The sequence below is a fragment of the Spathaspora passalidarum genome, assembly GCF_000223485.1.
Source record: "Spathaspora passalidarum NRRL Y-27907 unplaced genomic scaffold SPAPAscaffold_3, whole genome shotgun sequence".
Lineage (NCBI taxonomy): Eukaryota > Fungi > Ascomycota > Pichiomycetes > Serinales > Debaryomycetaceae > Spathaspora > Spathaspora passalidarum.
This window is the reverse complement of record NW_006767427.1, coordinates 162140-188914: the sequence shown is the minus strand read 5'-3', so window position 1 is coordinate 188914 and position 26775 is coordinate 162140. Positions and strand designations below refer to the sequence as shown.

Below are 26775 nucleotides of genomic sequence, written 5' to 3'. Positions count from 1 at the left end.
TTGTAGCTTTTTATTTACGGTTAAGGGGTGGGGGAATCGACGCAGACAGGCACGCAAAATAAAATTCGCACAGCCTGTTTAAAAATCTCAGGTGAAACAGAAACAGCAACCACTTTCTTATCAGATACAGACAACGTATACACCATGCAATTCAAAGCACAAACACCTCCGCTAGCAGCCACTGAGAAGCCCCAATCTCACAGCGATGGTGTTCAAATCAAGAAATTATTCAACAAATTAAGTGGACAACCTGAATCGTACTCTCGTAAATCAAACTACACATTTGGTAAAACTTTAGGAGCAGGATCATTTGGGATTGTCAGATACGCCAGGGACAATGGAACCAATGAAGAAGTTGCCGTTAAGATTATCTTGAAAAAAGCACTTAAGGGCAATGAAACTATGATTATTGACGAATTACACCTTTTACAACAATTGAATAACCCCCACATTGTTGGGTTTAGAGATTGGTTTGAAAGTAAGGATAAGTTCTATATTGTGACTCAATTGGCCACCGGTGGTGAACTTTTCGACCGTATTGTGAAAAAGGGTAGATTTACTGAACATGATGCCTCTTTAGTGGTTGTGCAAATGTTGGAAGCACTTGCCTACTTGCATTCCAAGGATATTGTTCATAGAGATATAAAACCTGAAAACGTCTTGTACTTGACCCCCGAAGAGAACTCGGAAATTGTGTTGGCTGACTTTGGAATTGCCAAACAGTTGCAAAGTCCTAATGAGAAATTGACTTCCCTGGCCGGTTCCTTCGGATACGCTGCTCCAGAAGTCATCTTAGGCACTGGTCATGGTAAGCCATGTGACATTTGGTCGTTGGGTGTTGTCACCTATACATTGTTGTGTGGATATTCTCCATTTAGATCAGAAAACGTTCAAGATTTTATTAATGAAGTCAAGCATAATAATGCGGTTATATTCCATGCTGATTACTGGAAAGATGTTTCCAAGGATGCTCGTAGATTCATTATCAAGGCGTTGCAATATAGTCCTGACAAACGACCCACTGCGGCTGAGTTATTGGATGATCCATGGATTGTTACAATTGCCGAGAAACACAAGGAATGCGACTTGTTACCACACTTGAAACAAGGTTTCGATGCCAAGGCCAAGTTTAGACAAGTTGTTGAAGTTGTTAAATTGAATAATAGAATCAAAAGATTGAAGCAAATTCAAAGTGAGGAGGATGATGATCCCAATGAAATTAATTTGTTTAATGATGCTGGATCTGTAATGTCTACTGCTTCCCGTGTACCTTCGGGAGTTGAACAATCACCGTTATTAACTTGGAAGAAGTTTTCTAATGTGTTGAATAACTTGGATCAAGACAGATCAAAGGCTTCATTGACTCCGCTCCCTGCATATGCCGAAGATGCAAAGCAAACCAAGAAGAAGGAAACCACCGCCGATGCTTTTGTTCAATTAGTTCACGCAGCTACTGAAAATAAGGAAAGAGTGGAAAACTTTGATGAAACTAAACATGAAGAAGAACAACAACAGAAGTAACACAACCAATATATAATCATACTATTTTGAAATATTTGTGTACTGTCAATTTTATGTATAATACAGTTTATATCTGCTTCGTAGGTCGTTGACTTCCTGATTGGGATAGAATGTGTACTCCGGCCGCATCATCTGTTAGTGTCTAATTTTTTTTTTTTTTCTTCAACTTTGAATTTCAACCAAAAGAAAATTTCTAATTATACAACATCATTTGAACGTCAACAAACTCAACAACTTGCATCCATTTATTGCATCAGACACTATTTTGATACAGGACATTCATTTCCAAATAGTTGTATTATATTAATATTAGATAGATCATTGTATGATGTCGGATCCATCACGAGAATCAACGCGGACACCGCCCATCAAACAACCAACACCTCAAATATTCCTTGATGCCGAAGACAAAACCGCTGAGGCTCTTTCCAAATTCACCGAACTTGAAGCTTGCACTTATGCCTCAAAACAACTTGGCTCGTCACAGATGCAAGAGTTCATGACTTGTGATTGTGAAGAAGAATGGGACGGGGAATTACAATTGAACTTAGCCTGTGGTGAGGATTCCCACTGTATTAACCGAGTTACATCCGTGGAATGTATGAATCGACATTGTTTATGTGGCAACGACTGTCAAAATCAGAGATTCCAGAAGAGAGAATATGCTGCTGTGTCTGTTTTCCAGACTGAATTGAAAGGATATGGATTGAGAGCCGATTTAGAAATCGGTGAAGGACAGTTCATATACGAATATACAGGTGAGGTTATTGATGAGGCTACATTCAGACAGAGAATGGTAGAGTATGATCAGAAAAGTTTCAAGCATTTCTATTTCATGATGCTTAAGTCAGACTCGTTCATTGATGCCACTGTGAGAGGGTCCCTTGCTCGGTTTGTGAATCACTCCTGTAACCCCAATGCCTATGTTGACAAATGGGTTGTCGGTGATAAACTTCGTATGGGTATATTCGCCAAGAGGAAAATTGCTCGTGGTGAAGAAATTACTTTTGACTATAATGTAGACAGATACGGAGCTCAGTCTCAACCATGTTATTGTGGTGAACCAAATTGTATAAAGTTCATGGGTGGTAAGACCCAAACTGATGCGGCATTATTACTTCCGGAAGGTATTGCCGATGCTCTTGGTGTTAGTTCCAAAGAGGAAAAGCAGTGGTTAAAGGAAAACAAGCATTTAAGACAACAACAATCTGATGATGCAGTGATAAATGAAATGTTTATCAAACAATTGGAAATCACACCATTAACAGAGTCAGATGTTTCGAAAGTGATGGGAGCATTGATGAAATCTCAAGATGCACTAATTATAGAATCATTAATTCAAAGAATATATTTGACAGATGATAAAAGTTTGAATGTGCTAATTATTAAATTTCATGGATACAAAACATTATCCAACATTCTTGAGAAAACCTCTGATGAAAAGCTTATTCAAACGATTCTTGAAATCTTATCCAAATGGCCAAAAGTCACACGAAACAAGATTTCTTCATCGCAAATTGAAGAGGTTATCAAGGAAATTGAACGCAAGTATGACAATGAAACTATAAAATCCTTGGCGTCTGACTTACTACACGAATGGTCAAAATTAAAAATGGCATACCGTATCCCTAAAGCAAAACCAAACGAGACACCTTCATATTCCCGAGTATCTCGATCGCCAGAACGTGAAGAAGAAACACCACAATCTCCTCTGTTAGATCCTACTCCTAGTGAAGAACCCTTGCCTGATGGCTGGGAAGTAGCTTATGATCCAAACACCAAGAATAACTACTATTACCATCGCGCATTGCAAATATCACGTTGGGATCGTCCAGTTTCTTCAGTTCCCCGTGGCCCTAAACCACCCACTGGTCCACGTCCACCCACTGGTCCCGGAGGATACAAGCGCGGTGGATCAAGTACCCCTACAAAATTCCTGGAGGCTGATTTGGCCGAGCGTGAAGAGCGCAGAATGCAAATGTTAAAGAATGAACAGTATCGGGCTCTACAGGAGAAGGAACGTCAATTACAAGAATTGATCGAACAAAGTCGTGAGCTTGAACGTAAGAAGCAAGAGGAACAACAACAATCACAACAAAAACCAGAGAAGAAACAAAAGACAGTCAAATCAAGTCACAAGCATGATGATGTTTCTGTGGAAGCTAAGTGGAAACACGTTCTTGCTAAACATGTACCAAATCTCATTAAGAAGTATGAAAAGGAAATAGGAAGAGATAATCTTAAAGGATGTGCTCGAGATTTAGTTAATAGTTTAGCTTCTAAAGAAGTCAAGATTGATCCAAAGAGTTCTCCACCAAAAGAATTAGACCATCACAAATTGAAAAAAATCAAGGAATTTTCAAAGACATTTATGGAAAAGTTTTTAGTAAAATATAGACAAAAGCACGACAAGAAGAGAAGTCGAGATTCGGATGAATCAGGTTCCGATTCCAAACGTACTAAAGTTGCTACTAATGGAGCATGAAAATTAATATATTAGAAATCTGCTTTTTGTGATATATATATTTGTATTAATAAGACAATTACTATTAAACTATTTCCACATACACAGATGTTAAATTGATGCAAACGGAAACAAAAAAAAACTACAAGTTTTTGCTTAATAAGTTTGGCAAGTTTTCAATAGACTCACTTCCAAATGTGATTTGGTATGTTGCTGCAAATAATGGGTATTCTTCCATTTTACCAACATGAGTCAATAACTCATGCACTTCCTTACAGGTGACAATTCCTTGAGAACTTTGCCCATTCAATAATGCACGTTCGGCATCATGAGCAGAAGCACCAGTTTCAGCCATGTATCTACCAACCTTAACATTTCTACCACCCAAACAAGTTGTAATTAAATCAGCCACTCCAGCAGATTCTCTTGTGAATGTACTTTGTTGAGATTTAGGGAAGAAGGTTTCTGAGAATTTAATAATTTCGAGTAATCCAACTCTCATAATTGCTGATTTGGCGTTATCACCCCATCCCAATCCGTCCACAAACCCGACAGCAAGAGCAACGACGTTCTTCAAGGCACCAGCAACAGAAACACCAGCGACATCGTCAATTATATTAACATGGAAATAAGGTCTATGGAAAGTTGCCTTCAATATAACTTCATCAATATCTCTTCCTGGACCACGGTAATCCTGAGGAATATTATAAGCAATGGTTGTTTCGGACCATTTTTCTCTGGCGATTTCAGGAGCTAAGTTTGCACCAGAAAGGGCGCCACATACAATACCCAATTCATCAGAAATATGTTCCGATAATAACTTACAACCATCTTTATTAACTTCCAACCCTTTCAAACAGGAAATTCCTCTCACAGTTGGTGGCACATGACCTTTCAATTGACTTAAAATGGATGATAAATGCTGATGAGGGAAATTAAACACAATTAAGTCAGCATCCTTGACAGTCTTTACAAGATCTGGGACAGCAACGATATTTCTAGGTAATTTAACCCCAGGTAAGTATTTAACATTTTCCCGTCTGGAATTTATGATTTCCGTTAAGTTTTCCCCATTGATCTTTTCTTCGAAAACCCACATATTGACATGGTGGCGGAAAAGACGGGGTCTGGCAAGACAATTCTCAGCAATGATTTTAGTTATGGTTGTCCCCCAACTACCACCACCAATAACACAGATCTTGTATGGATGTTCTGGTGTTAATTGGGAAATGGTGTCATGAGAGTGTTCAGTGCTGGCCAAGATACCAGCGCCTGACAAGTCAGGTTCTAAGATTTTGCCAAGTTGTTGTAATCTTTGATTAGCAGATGTTGAAGACATGTCTATAGGTTCTCTGGAATAAAATTAAAAACAAAAATTGTGTGGTTTGGCAAAAGTCTTTATATCTTCCCCAAAAATGACCCAACAAAATTTGGCAAAAAAAAAAATGAATTAGGTTTGGGGCGTAAAATGGAACCTGGAAAATATGGAGAAAGAAAAAAAAAGAAAAACTAAAAGATTTTGTGCTTTATTGTTCGTAGTCAGCGATTGTGATAAAGTCAAAGTCTAATTCCGAGGATGCAACTGCACAATAGGAGGATCTTTATAAATGAACTTAACCTAATTTAACGTATAATTAACCCAAATTAATAATAAAGGTAATGTGTGAATATATACATGGCCTAAGAAAAGAAAACAAAGAATTATTCGAATTGGAATAATCCCAGATTTTGGAGAGGCGATTGGCTAGTATTTATATTACACCTACACGAAAGTTCTCAATTGGTGACTAATCCAGTGCTTACTAACTACTGTCAAGATCATCGTGTATCAAATATGTATCACATGATGACAACCGTTATGATCGTCGTATCGTCTTCTGACTTAACTTTATTTTCTTAGGTTCATCGTAAGTTTCATTTTTTTTTCGGTGACTCTTATCGGAGTACATCAGACCTTAACTTGCAAGTGCTTTCAGCGTATTCCAAGAAATCTTCGTCCCCTTCTATTTCTTACATTTTATCATGAGTCATATGCTTGCTATAGTTGTTTGGTACATTGAACCCTATAACTATTAAGGTATGTATTTTATTATTGTGTACATTTTCCGCTTCTAAGCGACCTGCAAGGGAATTAAAAGAAACTAAAACTAATCTTCCCGAGAACAATCTAAATCTTAGATATTGACTCGGAAGACATTATTTTCACTTCTTGAGCTTTACTGCTGCAATACATGTGAAGTAGACCAAAATAGTTGAAACGGGGTTCATTAACTTATACTGCTTAAGTATTGAGTTAAAAGTAAAACTACTAAATGCGTTGGTACTGACTCTAAATTTTACCTTAGTTATAACCAAAGTATCTATTTATGACCAGGAAAATACCAGCAGAGTCTATTTTTAATAATTTATTACCTACATTTCTAGATTTTTCTTGTACCTGAATTCTTCCGTGGGAAGTCACTACCGAAAAAATTAATTGATCCGAGGCTTACGCTTTCAGTAACGAAACAGGACAACCCTGATTTCGACACATGACAGAGTAATCTACTGGTATGTTAACTTTTATGCATTACTAACTGGTTTGAACTTTCGTTGAGCGCTTCTATATCTTAGCTACTCTCAAATTCATGATCGAGGGTCTAAACTCTAAGTCTAAACCTAAAACCTAGCTGCAACTTCAGCTTATGATTTTATTCAGTAAATAATTGATAGCAATACTATGGACTTGTAAAACTAATGCAGTACCGATGACACTTCTTCTTTTATGCCTGGTAATTGTTATTGAAAATCTATCAAGGAATACGCTTGCTCGTATTTAATTGCCGTGAAAGTGTTGCATTATATGCAGTACAACTGAATTTTGGTGTGCCGATTTTTTATTGGTTAACTTAGAGCCTGGTTGTCAATGCCGTTTCAAAAGTACCATTACGTATTCAATTTTAAATATGTTAGATTATTAAAAGCTTCAATGACTGTGTCGTACATATTTTGAACTTCTGTTTCAGTTGTGAGAACATTGCTTGATACTTGAGAGCGTTTTGACAACCAGTACCATGGAAGCTCTCCTAGACAAAAGGCTCCGCAGCTGGAAGATGAATAAATTAATGGTGCCATCAATCTGCAAATCACTCCCTTCTATTGAATGCTGGTATTGAACTCCATTGGGTAATCCTTAAACCTTTTATCCAAAGCATGATTGAAGTTTAGGTACAAATATTCGAGAGAACACATAGAGTATTCGCCTTGACTCCCGTTTGAAAATGCATTCACATTTGTCATGTTCTGGTATTGATCGTTGTGTAATACGATACCAACTACCTTTATAACACCAGCTTTTCAGATTCATGGATTCCTAATCTTTTCTAAACACGTAATAGTTGGATTGATAACCAATAGCATCTAGTTTAGTGGTAATTAGAGCAAGCCAATGTGCCATTTGTTATCTAAATGTATAGATACTCAAGAGTCATTTGTAGATTTAATTAACTGTCGTATACATATAGTTCTTCTGAAGATTGAATTATTGATTATTTGAAAATTCTTTGTTACTTTGGACTGTTATTGATTAGAACATTGACCTCCTTCCGTTGAAACTTAAGCTGTCTTTACTTTGTTCATGTCTTAGGTTAGATAATTATGACGATTCCCTGTTTCTACTTTAAATGTTGAAATCCTGCAACTTCCCATCAATTTGCACACCAAGAAAGTACTCCAACTTGAATAATTAATTTAAATATGGCACTTGGGACACTTATGGAAGTTTTTAACTAAACAGTTCGAAATTAAACAAACGGGGAACGCCTAATTTCATCACATTTGATAAATAATTTGTAATATCTAGTGAAACAATTGCAAAAATTGTAAGTGAAACCTTACCATCTATGGTTATTTAATTTGCTAGGATTATATTCAATTAGTAAAGTATTATGCACGCCCCCCCCCCCCCCCCCCACCGCCATAGTCAGATTCATGACAGTGGTGTATTTGGTATTAAAGAAATCTTTCTTGGTTCTCTTGTTTAAAGAATTCTTGGGATATGGGTTGAACTGTGTTTCCTGGAAGATTCAAATCCCGAAACAATAAGACATTGGAATCTTGCGGCTAGTCTAGTAACCAAGGGATTGTGTGCTTAAGCAGGGAGGTTCATTATTGCAAATGAAGTGTGATATTTGTTAATCCGTTCATATAATTAGCTCAAATTCGCGTACATAGTTTCGTAAGTTCTTCAGATAAGCAAAATGCCACATTAATTTGCAACCTCCATTGTTGTAATATAGTTACTATCTTCCTAATTGTGATTAAATCTTTCGAAATTCGTGAGAATAATAAGGAATGACATTAGACAATCTGAAATTACATGGGTATTAGTATTCTCTCCACTAATTATTACCACCACACTTATCATCACATCCACAATTATCACTATGGAATCTCGTAGTTACTTGCCGTCTACATCACACACTCCCCTCACTCCAGTATCCAGAACAAAGGAACATTGTTTAGTTAGGTAGTGACGGTGTAGTTAATCTAAAGCAGTAATTCCACGCGCGGAATTGGTGGGAAAGCCACAGTTTTGGATGCAAAAAAAAAAAAAAAAAGAAATACAGAGGTGGTAACTTCACCCGTGGTGCTGACGGATTTTGACCAAACCCTGCCAAATTCGTCTGATGATCTCGGCTATACTTGTGTATCGTAATCTTCTTTGCAAATGTTGATTTACAACTAAGAAGGAAATGAATAGACAGGAGTTACTGTTCAACTACTACAAGAAACCAATTTCATGCACACCAAAAATAATTATACATTTCCAAAACTAAAAAATCAAGCTAAATAAATGAAGTGAAAGAAAAGCTAAATTGGCCAATCCAGTCTAGGATTATGAGGGTCATATCTGCTAAATTGATTAGAAGAACCTTCACGTCTATCTTCCTCGTTGTCTACCTCTTCTTCATTGTCATCATCATCGTCTTCTTCTTCCTCAATTTGACCACCTCGTTTGCCTAAGTAATTCAAGTTATCAATATACAACTTCTTTTCTGAATTTCTTTTACATGTCAAAGTACCCATGTGTCTTTTCAAGGCGTCTTTTCTGGCAAATCCCTTACCACATAACTCGCAAATATTCGGAGGAATACTCAAATGTTGCTTTTCGTGACGTTTCAAGTCAGAAGACCTTCTAAATGACATTGAGCATTTATCACAAAGGAATTTCCGAGCAGGATTGTCAGAGTCACCTGTAGTACTCAGTTTTCTCGAGATTGAAATCAGCTGTGATCGTGACCCAGAGCTAGTTTGTTCCATTAATGTGGAAGTTCTGGTAGAATCTCCAATAAGGAAATTCCACCCTTCTTCGTCCCCCAGGGGGTTGTGAACAGACTGTGGTTGGTGACCATAATTGTCTTCTTTTGGTCTATTAGGACTTCCAGTAAATATATCGTTACTTAAGTTAGGAAACTGGGAATAGAATCCCTGTATCATGAGTTTCCCTTCATTGTCTGCTCTAATTTTCTCCAGTTGAGAAATAGGATTACCATGGGGTGAGCTAGCATATTGTAATCTAGTTAACAAGTCTGAAATTGTAGGATCAACTAACTGGTTATTCTGACCCAGGACGCCTTGAGCAGTAGCTACAAGGGCATCCCTGGCTAATCTTAAGAATCTTTGGTCTTCATTCTCTGGCTCAGAAGATTGTTGCTGTTGCTGTTGCTGTTGTTGTGACTGGTGATCATTACCCGATCCTCGAGTATAACTCATGTTTGGTTGTGGTGAAGTGTATGAACTTTCCGACCTTGGTCGTTTGGTAGGTGGCGAAGATCCTAATATTGGTCCTGGTTGGAGTGTAGATGACGAATATGCGGGAGTAGTAGGATTAGCAAAGATACCCATGGAACGCATATCATAAGATCGCAAGAGCGGTGGTGGGGGCGCAGGAATAGAGGATGGTAGCGACGGTATTACTGGTGATGGAAGATCCAAATGTTGTGAGCGTAAAACAGGCGGCTGATTGTGATTAGTTACAACTGAATGTCTTTGCAGAGGTGAATACCGTGGGAATGTTGTGTGTTGTTGTTGTTGTTGTGACGGTTGCTGTTGCTGTTGTTGTTGTTGTTGTTGATCGGGTTCTAGTTTATGGTTAGTATTTGAATGACGTTGTTCCATATGAGATCTAATTTAATTCCCAAATGGTTATGATTTGGCAGTAATAATGGAGGTGGAATAGGTATGGTAGTGTGACGTGGTGATATAATCCTTGGTAATCAAGAACATATACGAAACTAAAAATGCTAGAAAATTAATTATGTCAAAAATGAAAGGTTGATTGTGGATATTTTTAAAACTGGAGTGTCACGTCGCTATATGTATACGATTAAAAAAATGTCTGTGTCCCTCAATGCAAATCAGTGTGGATTTAAGTCCATTATTTTTACTGTCAATTAATATGATGACATTTGTGCATGGTTCACAATCATATTTATTATAAAACGGCAAAAAAAAATTGGCATTTTTTGTGTGCATTTATTGTGGCCAGCCACAGTGATTTTCTCATACAAGAAAAACAAAGGAAATTGATCCGTGTGCCTCATGGATTTCTCAATGCCACTGGCTCCTCGGTCTCGGAACAAAAAATTGCTGTGGAATGTGGAGGAGGACTTCAATAACCTTATGCCATCACTGGTTTGAAGAAGGGACGATCAATTAAGACATCTTTTGTGTACACTCTAGCGGTCTGTAACATATATTTGATGAGCCGCCGATAAGGCAATAGTTCCAAAAAAAAAAAAATAAAACGTGCAATTAAATCATTTCGGGGAATGAAATCATAACTCAGACAAATGTTTACATACTTCAACGGTTCTCTTGGTAACAATGAAACAAATAGATGGTAGTAATGCAAAGGGGAGTAGTTTCGTTTAATGCATAAACTAGTAGGGAGTAATTTTCGAAACTCGATGTAAATGAATATTTCAAATAATAGAAAAATTGTGGATTTTTTTGGATTTATAAATACTTGAATCCTGAAAACTAAAATGACTGCCGCTTGATCAAGTGTATCCTAGGGAAAATTAGCAATTGCGGTTAGTTCTTCATAAATGGAACCTGATCCCCCTCGTTGTTTCTTTCTTTTTTTTATTTTTACCGTAGTTCTTTGTTTTAAATCTTTTAGGTTTATATTGCCATCAGGGGAACGGTATTAATTTTTTTGTCTTTGAAAAATCAGGAAATTATTGCAAAAAATTAGCACCAGTCATGTGACTTAAAATAATCCGAGCCTTCCACTACCTTTTAAATTTTAAACGAATCTAGATTACCTTCTTTTTACACAATATTGAATCTTGGATCTAGAAAGTAAAATCATATGCGCTTGTATGTCTTGTATTTTGGAGAGGTGATTAGATCCCGCTGGATGAAGTTGTTAACACAAGTCTGAAATTTTGTAGTTTGATGTAACGTCAACTTTGCCTTTTCATAAAAAAATCGCACCATTTGAAAATGAGCCAAGGCCAGATTTAAATAACGCCCTTAGAAGTTCGATCTTTTGCAGTATACCTGTCTTTTGCTTGTCAAAACTTGCAATTGAGGAACTTTTTTACTTTTCCCGTTCTTACGTTAAAAAAAAAGTACTTGTTGTGCCATTATCTCAATAGTAAATTTAAGCTAACTTGATTTACTCCAAATTTGAGCAAAATTTGAATAATTTTGTCCACTTTTCATAGGAGTTTATTTTCTTTGAATCGTCGACAAACTTTTATAAAAATTTGGCACAGAACTTAATGATATCCCACTCTTGACTAGCAATTAAACTGCTTCTGCAGTCTTTGTAATCATTCTACGACAAAACTTACTAGAGGTTGCAAAAAAAAAAAAAAAGACTATATGTAAATTACTTGTTAAGAACATTGCAGGTTACCCCTAACTTGCAATTGTCTCTATCAAACAGATAAAAAATATCAGTACTGCAAAAAAAAAAAAACTTCTTGAATAGAAAGGACTTCATTAATAATATTTAATACAAATAAAGGTAGGAAATTACATAGAGTTCTAAGAGTCTACAAATGATCATGTAAGTAAATACTTTAAACTAAATACTCGTATGTCAAATTGCAGTACATCTATTATTTTGTGGGATTTCCTAATCTTAAAGTACCATCTTTTTCAACCCTTGACTTGGTTTATAAGTTCTTCATTCGTTTTCTATACATTTTCTGAGTAAGAATTTAAGCAAATATATAGGAATCAATGACCATAACTATATTCCAAGATACAAGTCTTGACGACATTTCTAGTCGTTTTACTCAATGATGGCGAACCATTATTGGCACTTCTTGAGTTTGATTTCCAATTTTACTGTTACTTCACAGTCATCAAAGAGTTGAAAATTTTGATCATTATCTTAAAGAAATTGAAGTTTACTAGAGAAATTAGATTCCTCGAAGCTGAGTGTCGTAAAGCTTTGATTGAGTGTATTAAACGTTCATCCCCCAATATTAGGATAGTTGATGATGCGCGACTACTCATGCAAAAGTAATCTTTAAATAACTACAATAATTTACATCTCTAGAGACGAAAAATTGCCGTGTCTGGGTGTAAACAATCTATTGAGGAGTTAACTATGAGTTTCCTGTATGAGATTCAAAATTTTAAGGTTATAAAACATTTTACAAACTTAGAGTCATTGCGGATCAGAGATGTTAGAATTAACAAGCTTGAATAGTTGGGAAAATATGGTTAGTATAATATTAGCATTAATAAGTTATAATTAGGTTTGGAATTTGGGTATAAGAAGACACTTGTGACAGAAATGGGACAAATGTTCCAATTTCAAGAAATTTAATTGTTTGAGCTCGCTTTCAATACATTTGACCGGAGATCACATGAATGCTACTCCAAATTGGAAAAGTCAGTCCCTAAAATGCACACTGAAACATCTCTCATTAACCATCAAAGGTACCCTTTTTGATAAATCAAGTTAAAAGCAAATTCTCTAGAAAATTTACATATATTGATGTTTGAGAATGATTATTTTGATTGTAAAATCAAGGATATTATTAAAAGACAGAAAAAATTAACAGTAATATTCTACCAGAGTGCTACAACGTGTTTGATGTCTCAAGGAATAAAGAATAGTTTACAGGAATTTAAACAGCTTTACAAAAGGTTGATTGATTCAGAAAATGAATCACGCGAGGGTGTTTTCTACTTTAGTAACAAAATGGAGGTTTAATACTAGCAAACCAATCCCAATAGTTCAGGAATTGTTAGAAGGTGGTAAAAGGTTTATTAAGTTGGAATGCATTGATATGTATAAGAACTTATTTTAGTTAATCGTGCTGCATATGTAGTGAAATTGGAACCTTTGAATTAGAGGTTCCGTCTTTCTTTAGCGAAGACAATTACAAAACATCCAATTTGATAGTTACTCAAAACTTGTCAATAATATCTAACGGTACAAACATTCGTATAAATAATAATTTGAAGGACACTCTAGAACACAGCAGCTCCTGAGAATAACATAGCACCAAAGAGGTAAACCTCCAACAGGCAAAACAACGTATCTAATATATATTACACTCTTACAAGCACTCTTGAGCTACTAATATAGTTTGCAAGCTTACTTCTATTAATTTCGGTTGATGACCAAGAAGTTTCCTGGTGATCAAAATGTAAAAGAAAAATGGAACTATATCAAAACTTTATTATATGATTTAACCAAGGGTCCAGAGTAATCTGCCGAAGAACACTTACCAAATGTAGTATTAGATGTTTTATCCAGAGATTTTAAGTGGTGTAATATTTTACAAGGATACTGGTTTCTTTGTTGCTGATGACGACTGGGCAGATTTATATTCTTTGAAAGAAAGGGATGTTGCTCCTTTCAATCTTGAGCCCGATATGCTAGCCGAAGTTTCTCGAGCTGCTCATTATTTAAAAACGAACCACTAGTGAGATCCAGCAGTAAATCAATTGCAAAAAAAAAAAGATCAAAGGAAAACCTCCAGATGAACCGAGAATAATTTTTATGCTTGAAACTATTCTATAGAACCTAATGTTGAAACTGAAATTCTTTCAACGAATGGATGGGCTCTTCGTTAAAGTAAACAATTAAATAAATGACTGACGATTTATTAGTTTTAGAAAAATGTTTCTCAAAATCATATCGGGGAGCATATTTTTATCCTCAATAGTTATCTCTCATACTTTCCTTGAACTACTCCCCTACTTCCATTATTGTAATAGCTTGCAAGAACAGAAATAGTGCAAACTTGCATGTTACAATTTACATGTTAATCATATTGCAGTTTTATTATAACCTGCAATGTTCTAACCACTTGCATCAACCAGGAAAAAAAAACATACTAGAGGAGTTAGTTATAACCGCTCCACATCCAAACTCATCAACAACGTTTGAAACGTACACAGCCAAACATGACCTCGTATCAGGATCTTCCCTCGCGCCAGAAATCACAACGGATAATCAATCGAATGAAACAACAGCAACAGCAGCAGGATCAACATCGGGAGAAATTTCAGCCCTACAAGGGTCGAGCAAAAACTATTTCCAACATTCATGAATTATTACCTGGGTTGAATGATATAAGTGATGCCTTTGAGGCACTTCCCTTAGATATCATCAAGTATTTTACTTTGCTTAAGGAGATCGATGCAAAATGTATTAATACAGTTCCTCAGATCAACCATCATATCAAAACTTATATCGATACTCTTCACACTGACAAAGAAGCCGAACCAACGAGTTATAGTAGATTAAATTTGATCAAAGATAAGATTAATGAAATAATTCCTTGTTTAGAAGAGAAAATGCACGTTACTTCAGTGGCTTCTGATTTGCTTTATAAACATATGACACGAATCAACCAGGACTACAAATTGATTATTCAGAATAATGAGATTCCAGAAAGTATTAGGATTGGTCCATTGAACCACCCAGCCATGATTATGGACTCTAGTGCTGGATCAGGTGTTGGTTCCAGCACTGTGGACAGATCAATGCCCAGTCAAAGAAGTGAAAGCAGAAGAGAAGCATTGGCTGCCAAGAAGGCAAATAAAGAAACCGATGAAGATGTTAGGGGAAGTAACGGTCATTCTGGTGCTGGAAGAAAGAAAAAAAATAAAGAAGGTACACCTCTGGTACAACAGCTGAACCTGCAATCAGGACCTTCGACTCAAGTTGGGAACCCAGGTAATCCAAACAATGCAAGAGTTAATTCAGCTTCCTCCAATGCTTCCAGTGGTACCATGACTCATACTTCATTGGCAACCAGTAACTCCACCAACAAAAAGAGGGGTAGAGGTGATGATCGTAGTGCCACCCCAAACAACGGTCCTAAACGTGGTAAAAAGAGGAATGATTATGACGATGATGAAGTAGATGGGAAATCCTCCAGTCAAAGCAAAGGTCCTAGAAGTAATGAACCTACTTATTGTTATTGTAATCAAGTTTCATTTGGAGAAATGGTGGGTTGTGATGGAGAAGATTGTAAACGAGAATGGTTCCATTTACCATGTATCGGATTTAAAAATCCACCTAAGGGAAAATGGTATTGTGATGATTGTTCTGCGAAGATGAAAAAGGCAAAGAAATAATGATATATAGTTTGTGTGTAGTAATAACAAAAATACCATTACGAGATGTGAAATTTGCTGGGCTGATTAAAACCGAGCAAAACCGAGACCAATACATACATCATAATACGGGCAAAGAAAAAAAAAAATACGTCAATATAGTTGCATATTAGTGAGCCGAGGGAGTGAAAGGCTGTGTGTGTGTGTGTCAATCATAGCTATATAATCTATTGTTTCCGAAATAAGGTGATATTTCATAATTCAACTTGGAATTTAAACATCATGTGGATGTGAAATTTTTGCCGAGCATGTAATTGCTAAAACTAATTTGTGCTCTATTTAGTGGTAAAAATATGGAGTAAGACGAAACAAAGTGCACTCTTTATTCCTTCTACAATGGCTTAGACTGATAAGGAGATGTGTGTTATTGGTCCCAGATTAGACGAAGGAGAAGACGAAGAAAAGCAATTGTTTCAATGAATGATTATTTTTATCAATGTATGGGGGGTGGAGGCGGGGGGTGAATTCGTAGTGTAGAACAATGGACGTATTCCACCCATACTAAAATTTGTGCTCACGGAACTAGGCGGATGAACCGAAGGTGCAAGATCCATGCCAGACACAAAAAAAATACAAAGCCTCTGATTAAAAGGATAAGGAAGAAATTTCAATATTTGAAACTGGATATGTGACACACATACGGCAGGAGCTAAATGTTAGTGGCGTCATTTGGTTGAAATGTTGAATTAGTAAGTTTGCAACTATTCATGAACTCAAGCTTAATGTAGTGATAGTAACATTGCTGTTTATTCAATAAAAAAAGAATCATGTCGTAGTGACACTTTTCCTTGTCGCGCCTTACACTCAAGACAAAGGCACGACGAATCAACAAGGCGGCACGCACAGACAGCCAAAGGAAAATTTCACGGTCACTAATTTTTTTTTTTCTGTCTGCGTTGGTTTGGTGACTTTTTTTTTCTGGCTTTGTCCCCTTTGGTTTATTTTTTTTTCTCTTTGAATTTCCATACATAAAAACTTTGGTCTTCCATTTGAATTATTTTGGAATTCGCCTTCTTCCATTTTGAAAAAGGGATTCTTGTATAAAAAGACTGTAATTGACACGCGATACGCATATCAATTTACTATTTTCAAGTTAGAATCACGTCTGATTTAATCAAAACCAAAAGCAAATCTCACAAATCTACGAAGAGGTAAAAAAAAAAATAACATAGCCACTCAGTCATCACATAATTACAATCACAGATACTGCCATGTTAAGAGAATATAAATTAGTCGTTGTCGGTGGAGGTGGTGTTGGTAAGTCTGCACTTACTATCCAATTGATCCAATCACATTTTGTTGATGAATACGATCCGACAATTGAAGATTCCTACCGTAAGCAATGTACAATTGATGACGAACAAGTCATGTTGGATATTTTAGATACTGCTGGTCAAGAAGAATATTCAGCCATGAGAGAACAATATATGAGAACTGGTGAAGGGTTCCTTTTAGTTTATTCCATCAATTCCCGTAATTCAATGGAAGAATTGCAATCATTTTATGAACAAATTCTTCGAGTTAAAGATAGTGACAATGTCCCAGTTTTAGTTGTTGGAAACAAGTGTGATTTAGAAATTGAAAGACAAGTTAGTTATGAAGAAGGATTAGCCATGGCTAAATCCTTTGGTTGTCAATTTTTAGAAACCTCCGCAAAACAAAGAATCAATGTTGAAGAAGCATTTTACGATTTAGTAAGGTCAATTAGAGACCAAGATAAGATACAAGATGCGATCAAGAATAACGATTACTCAAGTAATGGTAATATACAACAGCAACAAACAAATCAGTTAGGAAGTCAACTACAACAACAGCAACAACAACAACATCAGCAACAACCTTCTCCACAATTACAACAAGGATATCCTTCTCCTTTGTCACAACAGGAAGAGGCACAGGGACAAAATGTTGTTGATGCATCCGCAAGAAGAAAGCAACAGGCCAAGCCACAAGCACAACCTGATGGGAAAGAAAAGTCAGGTTGTTGTGTGATAATGTAAGGTTAATTCAGCAAGTATACCGAGTGGGTCGTCCAAGTGATGCTAGACTCGACATGGCTTTAACATTAGCTTTATTACACATTTTATCCCTATTTATTTCATTTAACAGAAACGTGCAATCGCTCTGTTATACCACCCAAAAGTTTAATCATTCGCATTGGTAATGTTTACTTTTTATTCCATTAATTCCGATAATTTTGACTGGATTTCACCTTTTGTTTGCTTTTGTTTATTCGTGAATGCCGTTGTATTACGCATCCGAAAATCTATTCTTGATTCATCCCTTGTTGGCATTTCCTTGTTTTTACCTAATTTTGCTTTACGCATTTGTTAATCATTAAAGATTTCGCTGCAGGTTTTCAGCACAATATGTCAAATCTACAGTCTCGTGCGTTTTTATCCATAATTATTCATAATTATTCATTTTTTATATATATATATGTAATTTAAAACCTTATTTATCAAAATAAAAAAACTACACCACATCAAACTTTAACGTATATTTTTTTTCTATGTGATCTCAATTGATGAAATGAATAACTATATAATGCAAAATCAAACTGGCAAATATGTAATCTCCAAAAGCACGTTCTGGACTGATGAACTTGAACACCGTTTCTTCCTTTCCAGTTTCTTCTTCCTCATCTTCGTCTACAGTTTGCTTTTCTGATTGTTTATGTTTGTTCTTTTCGTTGATTTGTAATCTTAAACTTACAGTAAGGACAAATTGACCAACGCAACTTATGAACCCAGCTAAGAAGGCATTGAAGGGGAAATTACCCACGATTAAAACATAAACAAATTGCAAAACACCCAAAGCCACTAAAAACACAAGGAATGAATCAATCAATTTAAGACGAGGGGTAAGTGAATCGGTGTAGTCGGCTATGGTGGTATTGATTGCAGAATAAAGTTCGTTCAAGGTGGTGGTGACTGAAGAACTTGGAACAACTGGATGTGCTCCTGATTCACTACTTGCTGCCGCAGCTGCAGCAACTCTTTTCTTGATTTCTTGTTTACTCATTGTGATTGATGCAATTGAGTATGCTAGTGTTATACAACCAAAGTTTCTTGTACTGTTCGAAATCACTCACAAAATAACACGTTGAAATTTCCAGCACACTTTTTTCTTTTTTTTTGTTTGGTAGTAAAACCAAGGACGAATCCTAATATGCAAAAAAAGAAAATTCTATAGTGAACAAGCTTAACTATAGGTCAGTATTAACACACCACTCAACATGAACACAACAGTACCGAATAATTCTTTACCTTCCAACAATCTTCGTAAAATCACAAAACCTCCTGCCGTTCGAATAGTCCCACCCCTCAACTTTTGTCCAGTTGAACAACAACTTTATCGATCGGGTCAACCATCAATCATAAATCAAGCATTCCTTAACCAACTTAACTTACGCACAATTATCTGGCTAGCATCAGAAGAACCAAGTGACGAGTTTTTAGAATACTGTAATTCCCATCTGATAAATATCGAGTTTGTCAGTATGGTGGATGACGATTTCGACAAGCATATGAATCCCTGGGATTCCTTGAATGAGCCCACCATTAAACGTGCGCTCGAATTGATCGTCAATAAAGAGAATTATCCATGCTTAGTGTGTTGTGGGATGGGGAGACATCGTACTGGAACTGTGATTGGGTGTTTGCGAAGAATACAAGGTTGGAACTTGGCTAGTGTAAGTGAGGAATATCGTAGATTTACAGGATCTAGAGGAGGGAGAATTTTGGTGGAATTATTGATTGAAGGGTTTGATATATCATCGGTGCATATTGATAAAGATAAAGTTCCTGAATGGTTGAAGTAGGCCCTGATTATTGTCTGTGTTGAACATTTAGCTGGACGAATCCCAATCATGCTGGAACCGATCAAACCGAAAAATAGGGAACAGAAGTTAATTAGTGTGTAACTTCCAATCTTTTGTTAAGTAATTTATTTGTGGGTGTTGAACTGGTCATTATTGCATTGTAAAAGCAGCTGGAGTGTAACTACTACTTTTTACAAACATACAATTCTGTCTCGATTAGTTCAAATTGATATAATTACAGCTAGCCAGTGATGATACCAGTGATTGAATCACCAAGCTACTTTTCTCGGAATAGAAATAGGGTGAATCAATGTGTTTGTTGGTATATTCAGGACCGAGTTATGAATTCCATTTAGTAAGAGTATGCGCTATATATGCCCCTCAAAATAAGCTTATTAGTATCTATATAGATTCATACTTGTATAAGTATTATATTTTGAAAAGCTTTTGTAATACACATGGTTCAAGGCACATTTGATACTTCTTACCAAGTAGATGCCTTGACTCATTAATGTAAAAGAGAAGACCTTGATTATAATTTAGGAGATATTTGCAACCGAACAACCCGAGCAAGTAAGAAAACCTAAACTTTGAGTACCAGCAAAGGTTTTATATCAAACAGTATTCAAAGATAGTATTAAGACAAGCTAAAGTTAAGAATTTAATATTGGGAATTTCTTAGCAGAAATTATCCTTACCCTCTCCGTTTAGTACAGATTTAGACAATATTTACCGCCATAATTGGGCTCTCCTATGAGCATTTCCTTCTCGCAATTGCCTGTATAATTAGAGACCTAATTCGATTGCTATAGGTTATCTTCCCGGAGTTAAACAACCGTCCACGTGACCGGTCAAATCTAAATTTTTGCCATCAGTATTTTTTTTTTTCTTTTTTCTTTTTTTTTGCTGTCTGTGTGTTTCCCCTGGTAGTAAAGTTCGATTGTATTCTTCTCCTCCCTAACTACAATTACTTTTTTTTTTGAGGAGTGATTGATACTACAACTGTTATCGGTCTTTTTTATAGCATTTGAATAGTCGCCACATCTGTAAGGAAAGTTCAAGCAGAAAATATGGCTGGAACTTGTATCTCAACAATTAAATTATTAGGGTGGGGATCACTTGGTTTGTTAACCACATCTTTAACTTATCAATCTGCCTATCAAATCCCGCAGTTTATAACCAAGATTAAACGTGAAGTAACCTCTTCACTGACTTTCCAGACACAATTGAAAGACGTGGTATGTTCTATAGTTGGGTCGAGATTTGTCAATATTGCATTGGGGGTATTGGCCACTGGATTGTTCTCGTTGGCATACGAGTATAGTCCTCTTGATGAGAAACATCCATACTTGCTCTATTCAGCAATTGGTGCACCATTAACTATCATCGGTCTTTATGCAAGAGTATACAAGTATGAAAACAGAATGTTGAGCAAGAAGCAAACTTCAATTAAGAAACAAGAAAAGTCTAAACCGGAAGTTGTGCCTGAAGAGCAAGACGAGGAACCAGAATTAATTTCCAAGGTTTCTTCCCAAGATGACCAATTGGGTAAATCATATGTTCATCTTTCTGAAGACTCTGGTACTTCCACGCCAACCTCAATTTCATCTCCAGAAATAAGATCGATCTCTCCACAACCTGTCCCAGTAGCTGCAAAGTCTGAACCTGCTGAAGTAAGTATTGACGAAGAAGTGGAACAAGCATTGGCTAAGAAGGAAGTAATTCACGATTTGACTATCGTCAAGTCTGAATATACCATTGGTGTTTCCATTTCCGCTATTAGTTTATTGATTGCCTCCATTGGTATATTTGGAGATTTCTACTTGTTGTAAAGAAAGAGGCAAAACTACATTTGTCTGCTTCATTCCTGATAACATTGAATACTTAACAGCTGAGATATAATAATCATTCATGAAATTAACCTCTGTTGTTTCTCTTGGTACGTGTCTTTATGTTTATATCATTTTGTAACTTTTGAAAGCGTTTCAATGTTATAATACACATGATCGTTTTAACTATAGCTTGTGATCTGGGGTAACCCTTGCTCATAGGTACACGACCTCTTGCTCTATTTTTTTTTTTGTACATTTGCGCACGACTCTCATGATACATTTTGTGCCTCCCCAGAATACTTAAAAAAAACAGGTCACTCCTCATACACAAAATATAAACAAAACAAAACCAAAACATCAACACAATTATTTAACATCCAAACATCACCCAACCAAGACAACTTTTGCAACCGTTTTGAATTCACCAAAAACATACGAAACATGAGTTACGAATCACTTCATTATGATGATGCGGTGAGTCAAGCGGCAGCAGAAGCAGCAGAAGCAGCAGCAGCTGCTGCCATGAATGCCGCCACGCAACAACAGCGTATCAATCAGTACCATGAACATCAACAACGGAATTTGTTTATTGATCGTGATGGACGATCACTTTTATTCTACATCCCTAGAAATGAGCCCCATCGTTCTCACTATCGCCAATTGATTATTCTGTATGGTGGGGTTGTCACTGACAGACTCATCCCTTCTTGTTACTTTTTGAGTAATAACGCCGAAGAAGGACACGGTATTCAATTGAGATTCATTGATGAATGTATTAATCAAGGGAGATTGGTCAATTTAGACCTGTTCCGGTTTGGAGTTGAAGAATCGCGCGAGGCTGATGACGAAGAAGCTGAAGCCGAAGCGAAGCGACGTATGTCCAAACGTCATAATCGATTCACGCCCGAGAAGGACGAGTTTATTTTGAACCAAGTGAGAATGAATCCTCGATTCCGTCATTCCCATCGATTCTATGAAGATTTGGCTCACGAGGAAATGTTAAAGGGTCATACTGGGAACTCTATCCGAGCACGGTTCAGAAAGCATTTAGAACCAAAGTTGGGATTTGTTTATAAGGTGGACATCAATGACAAGCTAGTCAAGGATGATATGGGCCGGTACATTGAGCTAGGGGTCGATGATTTCCCGGATACTTTGAAACACAAGTATACTGCTATAGACGACTACGTTTTATGTGAGGCTGCTAAGGCGCACATTGAGCAAGCTTCGGAATCTTTAGGAGTTTCTCCTAACTTTGATGAAGCAATTGTTTTGCCTTATAGTTTCTATGACCGTTTGTATAGAAAACGGTCAAATCATAGTTTACATTCGTGGAGAGACAGATTTAGAAGATATATTACCCCCGGAATGATCCCTAGTTATATTGAATACTTTAAGGAATGCATCAAGACTGGAGAAGAGCCTGAAACTCTATTGCAGCTTAATCAGAGAAGACAAGGAAAAATCCCTACTTCTAGCACAAACAATATTCAAGTTCAAGAAGAAGAACCACTTGACTCTAGTCTCGTCAATGAAGAACCAAATATCGATGATGAATTGATTGTGAAGCAAGCAGGTAGTGATCATTTTGTTCAACCTATTGAAGTACCTCAATTAGTTACCGACTTGGAATATGAAGATGAAGAAGAAGAAGCAGCAGATGAAGCAGACGATGAAGAAGAAGAAGAAGAAGAAGAAGAAGAAGAAGAAGGTGAGGCAGGTCAAGTAGAAGAAGAATCTCAAGAACCTGAATCACAAGCTCCAATAGTATTGAAGTATGTTGGTGAATCAGTCACGTTTGCGGATATATTGGATGGAAAACCAGGAGATTATGATGCAAACAAGATGTATCTCTCAATCAATGCTGCCTTGAGTGATGTGACTGATATCCCAGGAATCTTTCATGCCTTGAATAAATTAGGATTGAAAGATCCATTAATCAGTCACGTAGTTTACGCCACTAGTGCTGATGTTCCGTTGATACCAACATACTGCCAAAGATTGTTCACGGCTCTCAATGCTGCTCGCCTTGAGCCAGGCATTCCCTTGTATAAACAGTTGAGAATCGTAGGTAGTGGTGATATATGGAGTCCCAAACATGATCAGATGTTGGGCACGGAATCTGAGCACGATCTTCAGCGTCCACATTCCTTGGATCTGATTATGAAGAGAAAGGAATTTCTTAGTCAATTTCACAGCCAAGTTTAAATTTTACTTCTATGTATATTAATATATGTTCTGTTGTTTTCATGTGGAGGTTTAATTCGGTTTCCTGATTACTCCTAAAATTGTTAACCTGATTAGGAAATCATATAACCATTCCAAACTTTAAACTCGGCTGATTCTGGTTGATTTACATCTCAAATAGTAATCATGCATTTGAAAGTCACGAGCTCGGACCTGGGTGTGCGCCTAAAGATGTTCTAAAATGTAAGCTCGTGTAAAATGTTGCACATGGATATGTCACTATATGTCACATGTTCTTATCCTGTACCACTTTTGCAGTGACACATTCTCGATAACGCTCTCATCTCTAGTTGCAACCTATATAGTTTACATTGTTGATAAGGGTATCAAAATGTATATGACAATACAAAAAAAAAACACAATTGTATGTATAAAACAAATTGTAGAGAGAGAGAAAAATAAACAAAAGTGTATATGAAAAAACGTAGCTAAAAGAAAAAGCAAGTTGCACTATTTCTAGACAACATTAGCTTTGAAATCAAAGAGAATGGATTTAGTTAGAGAAGATACCCCAGTATTTTTCAGCATTGAATGGACCATCAGTCTTCCATAAATCGTTGAAAGCAGTGAACAAAATAGAACTGTCACCACAAGTAGACTTGATGGAGTTAATAGCAGCTTCTTGGTTTGGCTTGGATGGGACGGCAACACCGTTGGCGTCACCTTGGGATGGCCAACCGGTTTCGGTGATGAAAACATTCTTAGCACCGTTACAAGCAGTCCAAACTCTTTGGATTTGTTGTAAAACCCATGGACCAGCATCTTCAGCAGTATAGTGACCATCAAAGAAACAGTGAGCGTTGACAGCAATGTAGTCGGAGTATTGACATAATTCTGGGTTGTTAATAACAGCAATGAAAGTATCAACGGATACAACTGGACCAGAGTAACCAGCAGAGGTTAAAGCAGATCTGGCAGTAGAAACGTATTGACCAATTTGAGATGGATTAGCTTGACCGGAGTTGACTAATTCGTTACCAACAGAAACAGTGTAGATGTCAGACCAAGAACCGTGAGCGTTGACGGCATCAGCAATGGCTTGGACACCAGCACCAATGTTGGAAACATCAAAGATACCAGCAAAGATCTTTTGGGAAGAAGACTTGGCTTGTAAGACTTGAGCGACTTGGTCACAGTCAACACCGTACAATCTGATGACATCGAAACCAGATAAGGATGCAATTTCAGAAGCAATTTGAGATCCAGATTTACAACCACCATCGTCAGAGTATGGGGTGTAAGTGATACCCTTGGCACCACCAGCACCAACAGAACCAGAATCTGGTTGGGAGGAACCGGTAGAAGCTGGAGCAGCAGCAGAGGAGGAGGTAGATTCTGCTGGTGGAGCTGGAGCAGTTGAGGTGGCAGCTTCTGGAGCGTTTTGAGGAGCGTCAGTGACGGCGGAGACTTTGACGTCAGCAGTTGGTTGTGGTAAGTCAACTGGAGCTAAGGTAACGGTGGCATCACCAGCACCAACGGTGACAACAACAACGTTGGTCTTGGTAACAACATGGACAGCTCTCTTGTCTTGGTGTTGGTGGTGTTGGTGTTGTTGGACAACTGGGGCAGCGAGGGCTTGAGCTAATAAGGCAGCTTTAACGAGAGTATTTAACAACATAGTAGCAATAAGGAATGTAAGTAGTTGGTTATTATAAATCTCTAAAGGAGTATGAAGGAATGACTGATAGAAACTTTATAAATTCGAACGACTATGAGGAAGAATAAAAGAACTGTCTTAAATTAAAAAAAAAACTGCCAACTTCGTTTAGTTTTATTTGGTGGACTAACTGGGAATCCAAAAAAAAAAAAAATAAAATAATCGAAGAAAAAAAAAAAAAATTGCACCAAAATTGTTTCATAAATTAAAAATATTTCTGCATATGATGCATTAATTGCAATCCTTGTATGCTTGGTTTAAAAGGGGGTTAATAAACAAAAATATTAGTAGTGCTGAAAAAATATTATTAACAGCGCTTACAAAATCTACCGAGAACATTGCTAAGTTCACTACTACATGTGGTAATTTCATTGTCTCCCTACTGGTGCGAGAATACTTCACGTTACGTAACTAACTTTTGATTTGAAACGTGAAACAATAGGTAATTGCAGAAAAACACAATATTTGTCAACACAAAGCACTAATGAAACAGGTTGTAATGTGGTGCAATATTGTTCTCGTAATAGAATCTTGAGAAAATAAATTCACATTTGAATTGTTTACAGACGATCTCACCGAAAAAATAGATTATTTTTTTCAATATTTACCTGTTGTCTTAATTGGGTTTGCAAATTGCTGTAGATTTCGCGATTTTTCTTTTTTTTTTTTTTTTTTCCTTTGTTCAAAGATCCGCGTTCAACCAAGCTAAGAAATTTTGTGGTTTTTCTTCCAAGAGATTGGTCTAGAACCAAGCGATTCCAGTATGTTTCATTATCAAGACTCACTAATTTCTTGGATAATTTCAGTGTATGCGATGAGCTGTAATCCGATCAAGGGTTGTCTTTTTTACGATGTCTAAATGTTTGTTCCATACGTATGAACTTACACTGACACGTAATTGTCGCCCCCTCGTCGTCATCACTTCCTTACACTGGATATGAAACAAAAAGGGGGAGGCTTCTAAAGTCTGTCAATATCGTGAAACCAGAAGCCTTCTTTATTATCGTGTTCTTGTTTTTTTTAACGCGGTGTTGTCAGAACCCCGTGCGGGTCGTGGGTCGTGTTGACGCTAAAATCTAATTAATTAATTCTATTGGCTGAGGCGTACCACACACAAAATCAATAGATAATGTATCTGATGACCTCATTATAAATTAGTAATTTGGTGTATGGTCGGCATATAGATGATTGATATCCGTTCCCGAGATGCTGATCCAGGAAGAATTTGGGAAGACGTACATTTTTGATGTAAAAGTTTTTCTTAGCTTCAACACAACCACAGATTCTAGAATGCACAAGCAATGCAAGTATTGGATTGGGTGGTTTATCGCTTGCAACACCCGATCCTGCTCATAAGATTGAAGTAATTACTTTCCCGATTTTGGTAATCTTGCGGTAATTAATCCAAGATTAATTCATTGTAAAGGTTTATTTTTTTGCAATATATTTTTACGCATCCCCCTTTTTGCACTCCCACATTTTCAACAGTTTTATTTTGTGACTCTTAAAACGTTTGCTAGTAGTCAAGTACGAGGGTAGAGCCGTTCTGGACCAATCGAAGATTTACCCCCCTAAAATGTGTTGCTAC

The 26775-nt window shown here is 36.8% G+C and overlaps 11 protein-coding genes across 11 annotated transcripts; 7 read left to right on the top strand and 4 right to left on the bottom strand. All coding sequences in view use genetic code 12, as the record gives it.

Annotated features, from left to right (window-relative positions):
• Window positions 1–144: 144 nt before the first annotated feature.
• Window positions 145–1521, top strand: CMK2 (calmodulin-dependent protein kinase; the record flags this gene model as incomplete). Its single annotated transcript, XM_007374213.1, has 1 exon — window positions 145–1521. One exon carries the CDS (start codon window positions 145–147, stop codon window positions 1519–1521), a length of 1377 nt encoding a protein of 458 aa, XP_007374275.1.
• Window positions 1522–1849: 328 nt separating this feature from the next.
• Window positions 1850–4006, top strand: SET2 (histone methyltransferase; the record flags this gene model as incomplete). Its single annotated transcript, XM_007374212.1, has 1 exon — window positions 1850–4006. The coding sequence occupies one exon, from the start codon at window positions 1850–1852 to the stop codon at window positions 4004–4006; it is 2157 nt and encodes a 718-aa protein (XP_007374274.1).
• GPD1 (glycerol-3-phosphate dehydrogenase (NAD(+))) lies at window positions 2531–5387 on the bottom strand (the record flags this gene model as incomplete). The annotated part of the gene is made up of 1 exon (XM_007374211.1): window positions 2531–5387. One exon carries the CDS (start codon window positions 5322–5324, stop codon window positions 4128–4130), a length of 1197 nt encoding a protein of 398 aa, XP_007374273.1.
• Window positions 5388–8768: 3381 nt separating this feature from the next.
• Window positions 8769–11159, bottom strand: SPAPADRAFT_149927 (uncharacterized protein; the record flags this gene model as incomplete). Its single annotated transcript, XM_007374210.1, has 2 exons — window positions 8769–10107; window positions 10831–11159. The coding sequence occupies one exon, from the start codon at window positions 9878–9880 to the stop codon at window positions 8837–8839; it is 1044 nt and encodes a 347-aa protein (XP_007374272.1).
• A 3209-nt stretch (window positions 11160–14368) lies between these two features.
• Window positions 14369–15633, top strand: PHO23 (Pho23p; the record flags this gene model as incomplete). The annotated part of the gene is made up of 1 exon (XM_007374209.1): window positions 14369–15633. The coding sequence occupies one exon, from the start codon at window positions 14411–14413 to the stop codon at window positions 15587–15589; it is 1179 nt and encodes a 392-aa protein (XP_007374271.1).
• Window positions 15634–16839: 1206 nt separating this feature from the next.
• RAS1 (Ras family GTPase) lies at window positions 16840–17628 on the top strand (the record flags this gene model as incomplete). Its single annotated transcript, XM_007374208.1, has 1 exon — window positions 16840–17628. The coding sequence occupies one exon, from the start codon at window positions 16840–16842 to the stop codon at window positions 17626–17628; it is 789 nt and encodes a 262-aa protein (XP_007374270.1).
• Window positions 17629–18131: 503 nt separating this feature from the next.
• On the bottom strand, window positions 18132–18720 carry SPAPADRAFT_60106 (dolichyl-diphosphooligosaccharide-protein glycotransferase; the record flags this gene model as incomplete). The annotated part of the gene is made up of 1 exon (XM_007374207.1): window positions 18132–18720. One exon carries the CDS (start codon window positions 18650–18652, stop codon window positions 18149–18151), a length of 504 nt encoding a protein of 167 aa, XP_007374269.1.
• Window positions 18721–18824: 104 nt separating this feature from the next.
• Window positions 18825–20221, top strand: OCA1 (putative tyrosine protein phosphatase; the record flags this gene model as incomplete). The annotated part of the gene is made up of 1 exon (XM_007374206.1): window positions 18825–20221. The coding sequence occupies one exon, from the start codon at window positions 18867–18869 to the stop codon at window positions 19449–19451; it is 585 nt and encodes a 194-aa protein (XP_007374268.1).
• A 211-nt stretch (window positions 20222–20432) lies between these two features.
• On the top strand, window positions 20433–21519 carry SPAPADRAFT_60104 (uncharacterized protein; the record flags this gene model as incomplete). Its single annotated transcript, XM_007374205.1, has 1 exon — window positions 20433–21519. One exon carries the CDS (start codon window positions 20522–20524, stop codon window positions 21281–21283), a length of 762 nt encoding a protein of 253 aa, XP_007374267.1.
• A 205-nt stretch (window positions 21520–21724) lies between these two features.
• RAP1 (DNA-binding transcription factor) lies at window positions 21725–23491 on the top strand (the record flags this gene model as incomplete). Its single annotated transcript, XM_007374204.1, has 1 exon — window positions 21725–23491. The coding sequence occupies one exon, from the start codon at window positions 21725–21727 to the stop codon at window positions 23489–23491; it is 1767 nt and encodes a 588-aa protein (XP_007374266.1).
• A 532-nt stretch (window positions 23492–24023) lies between these two features.
• MP65 (putative family 17 glucosidase) lies at window positions 24024–25148 on the bottom strand (the record flags this gene model as incomplete). The annotated part of the gene is made up of 1 exon (XM_007374203.1): window positions 24024–25148. One exon carries the CDS (start codon window positions 25146–25148, stop codon window positions 24024–24026), a length of 1125 nt encoding a protein of 374 aa, XP_007374265.1.
• Between the last annotated feature and the right edge of the window lie 1627 nt (window positions 25149–26775).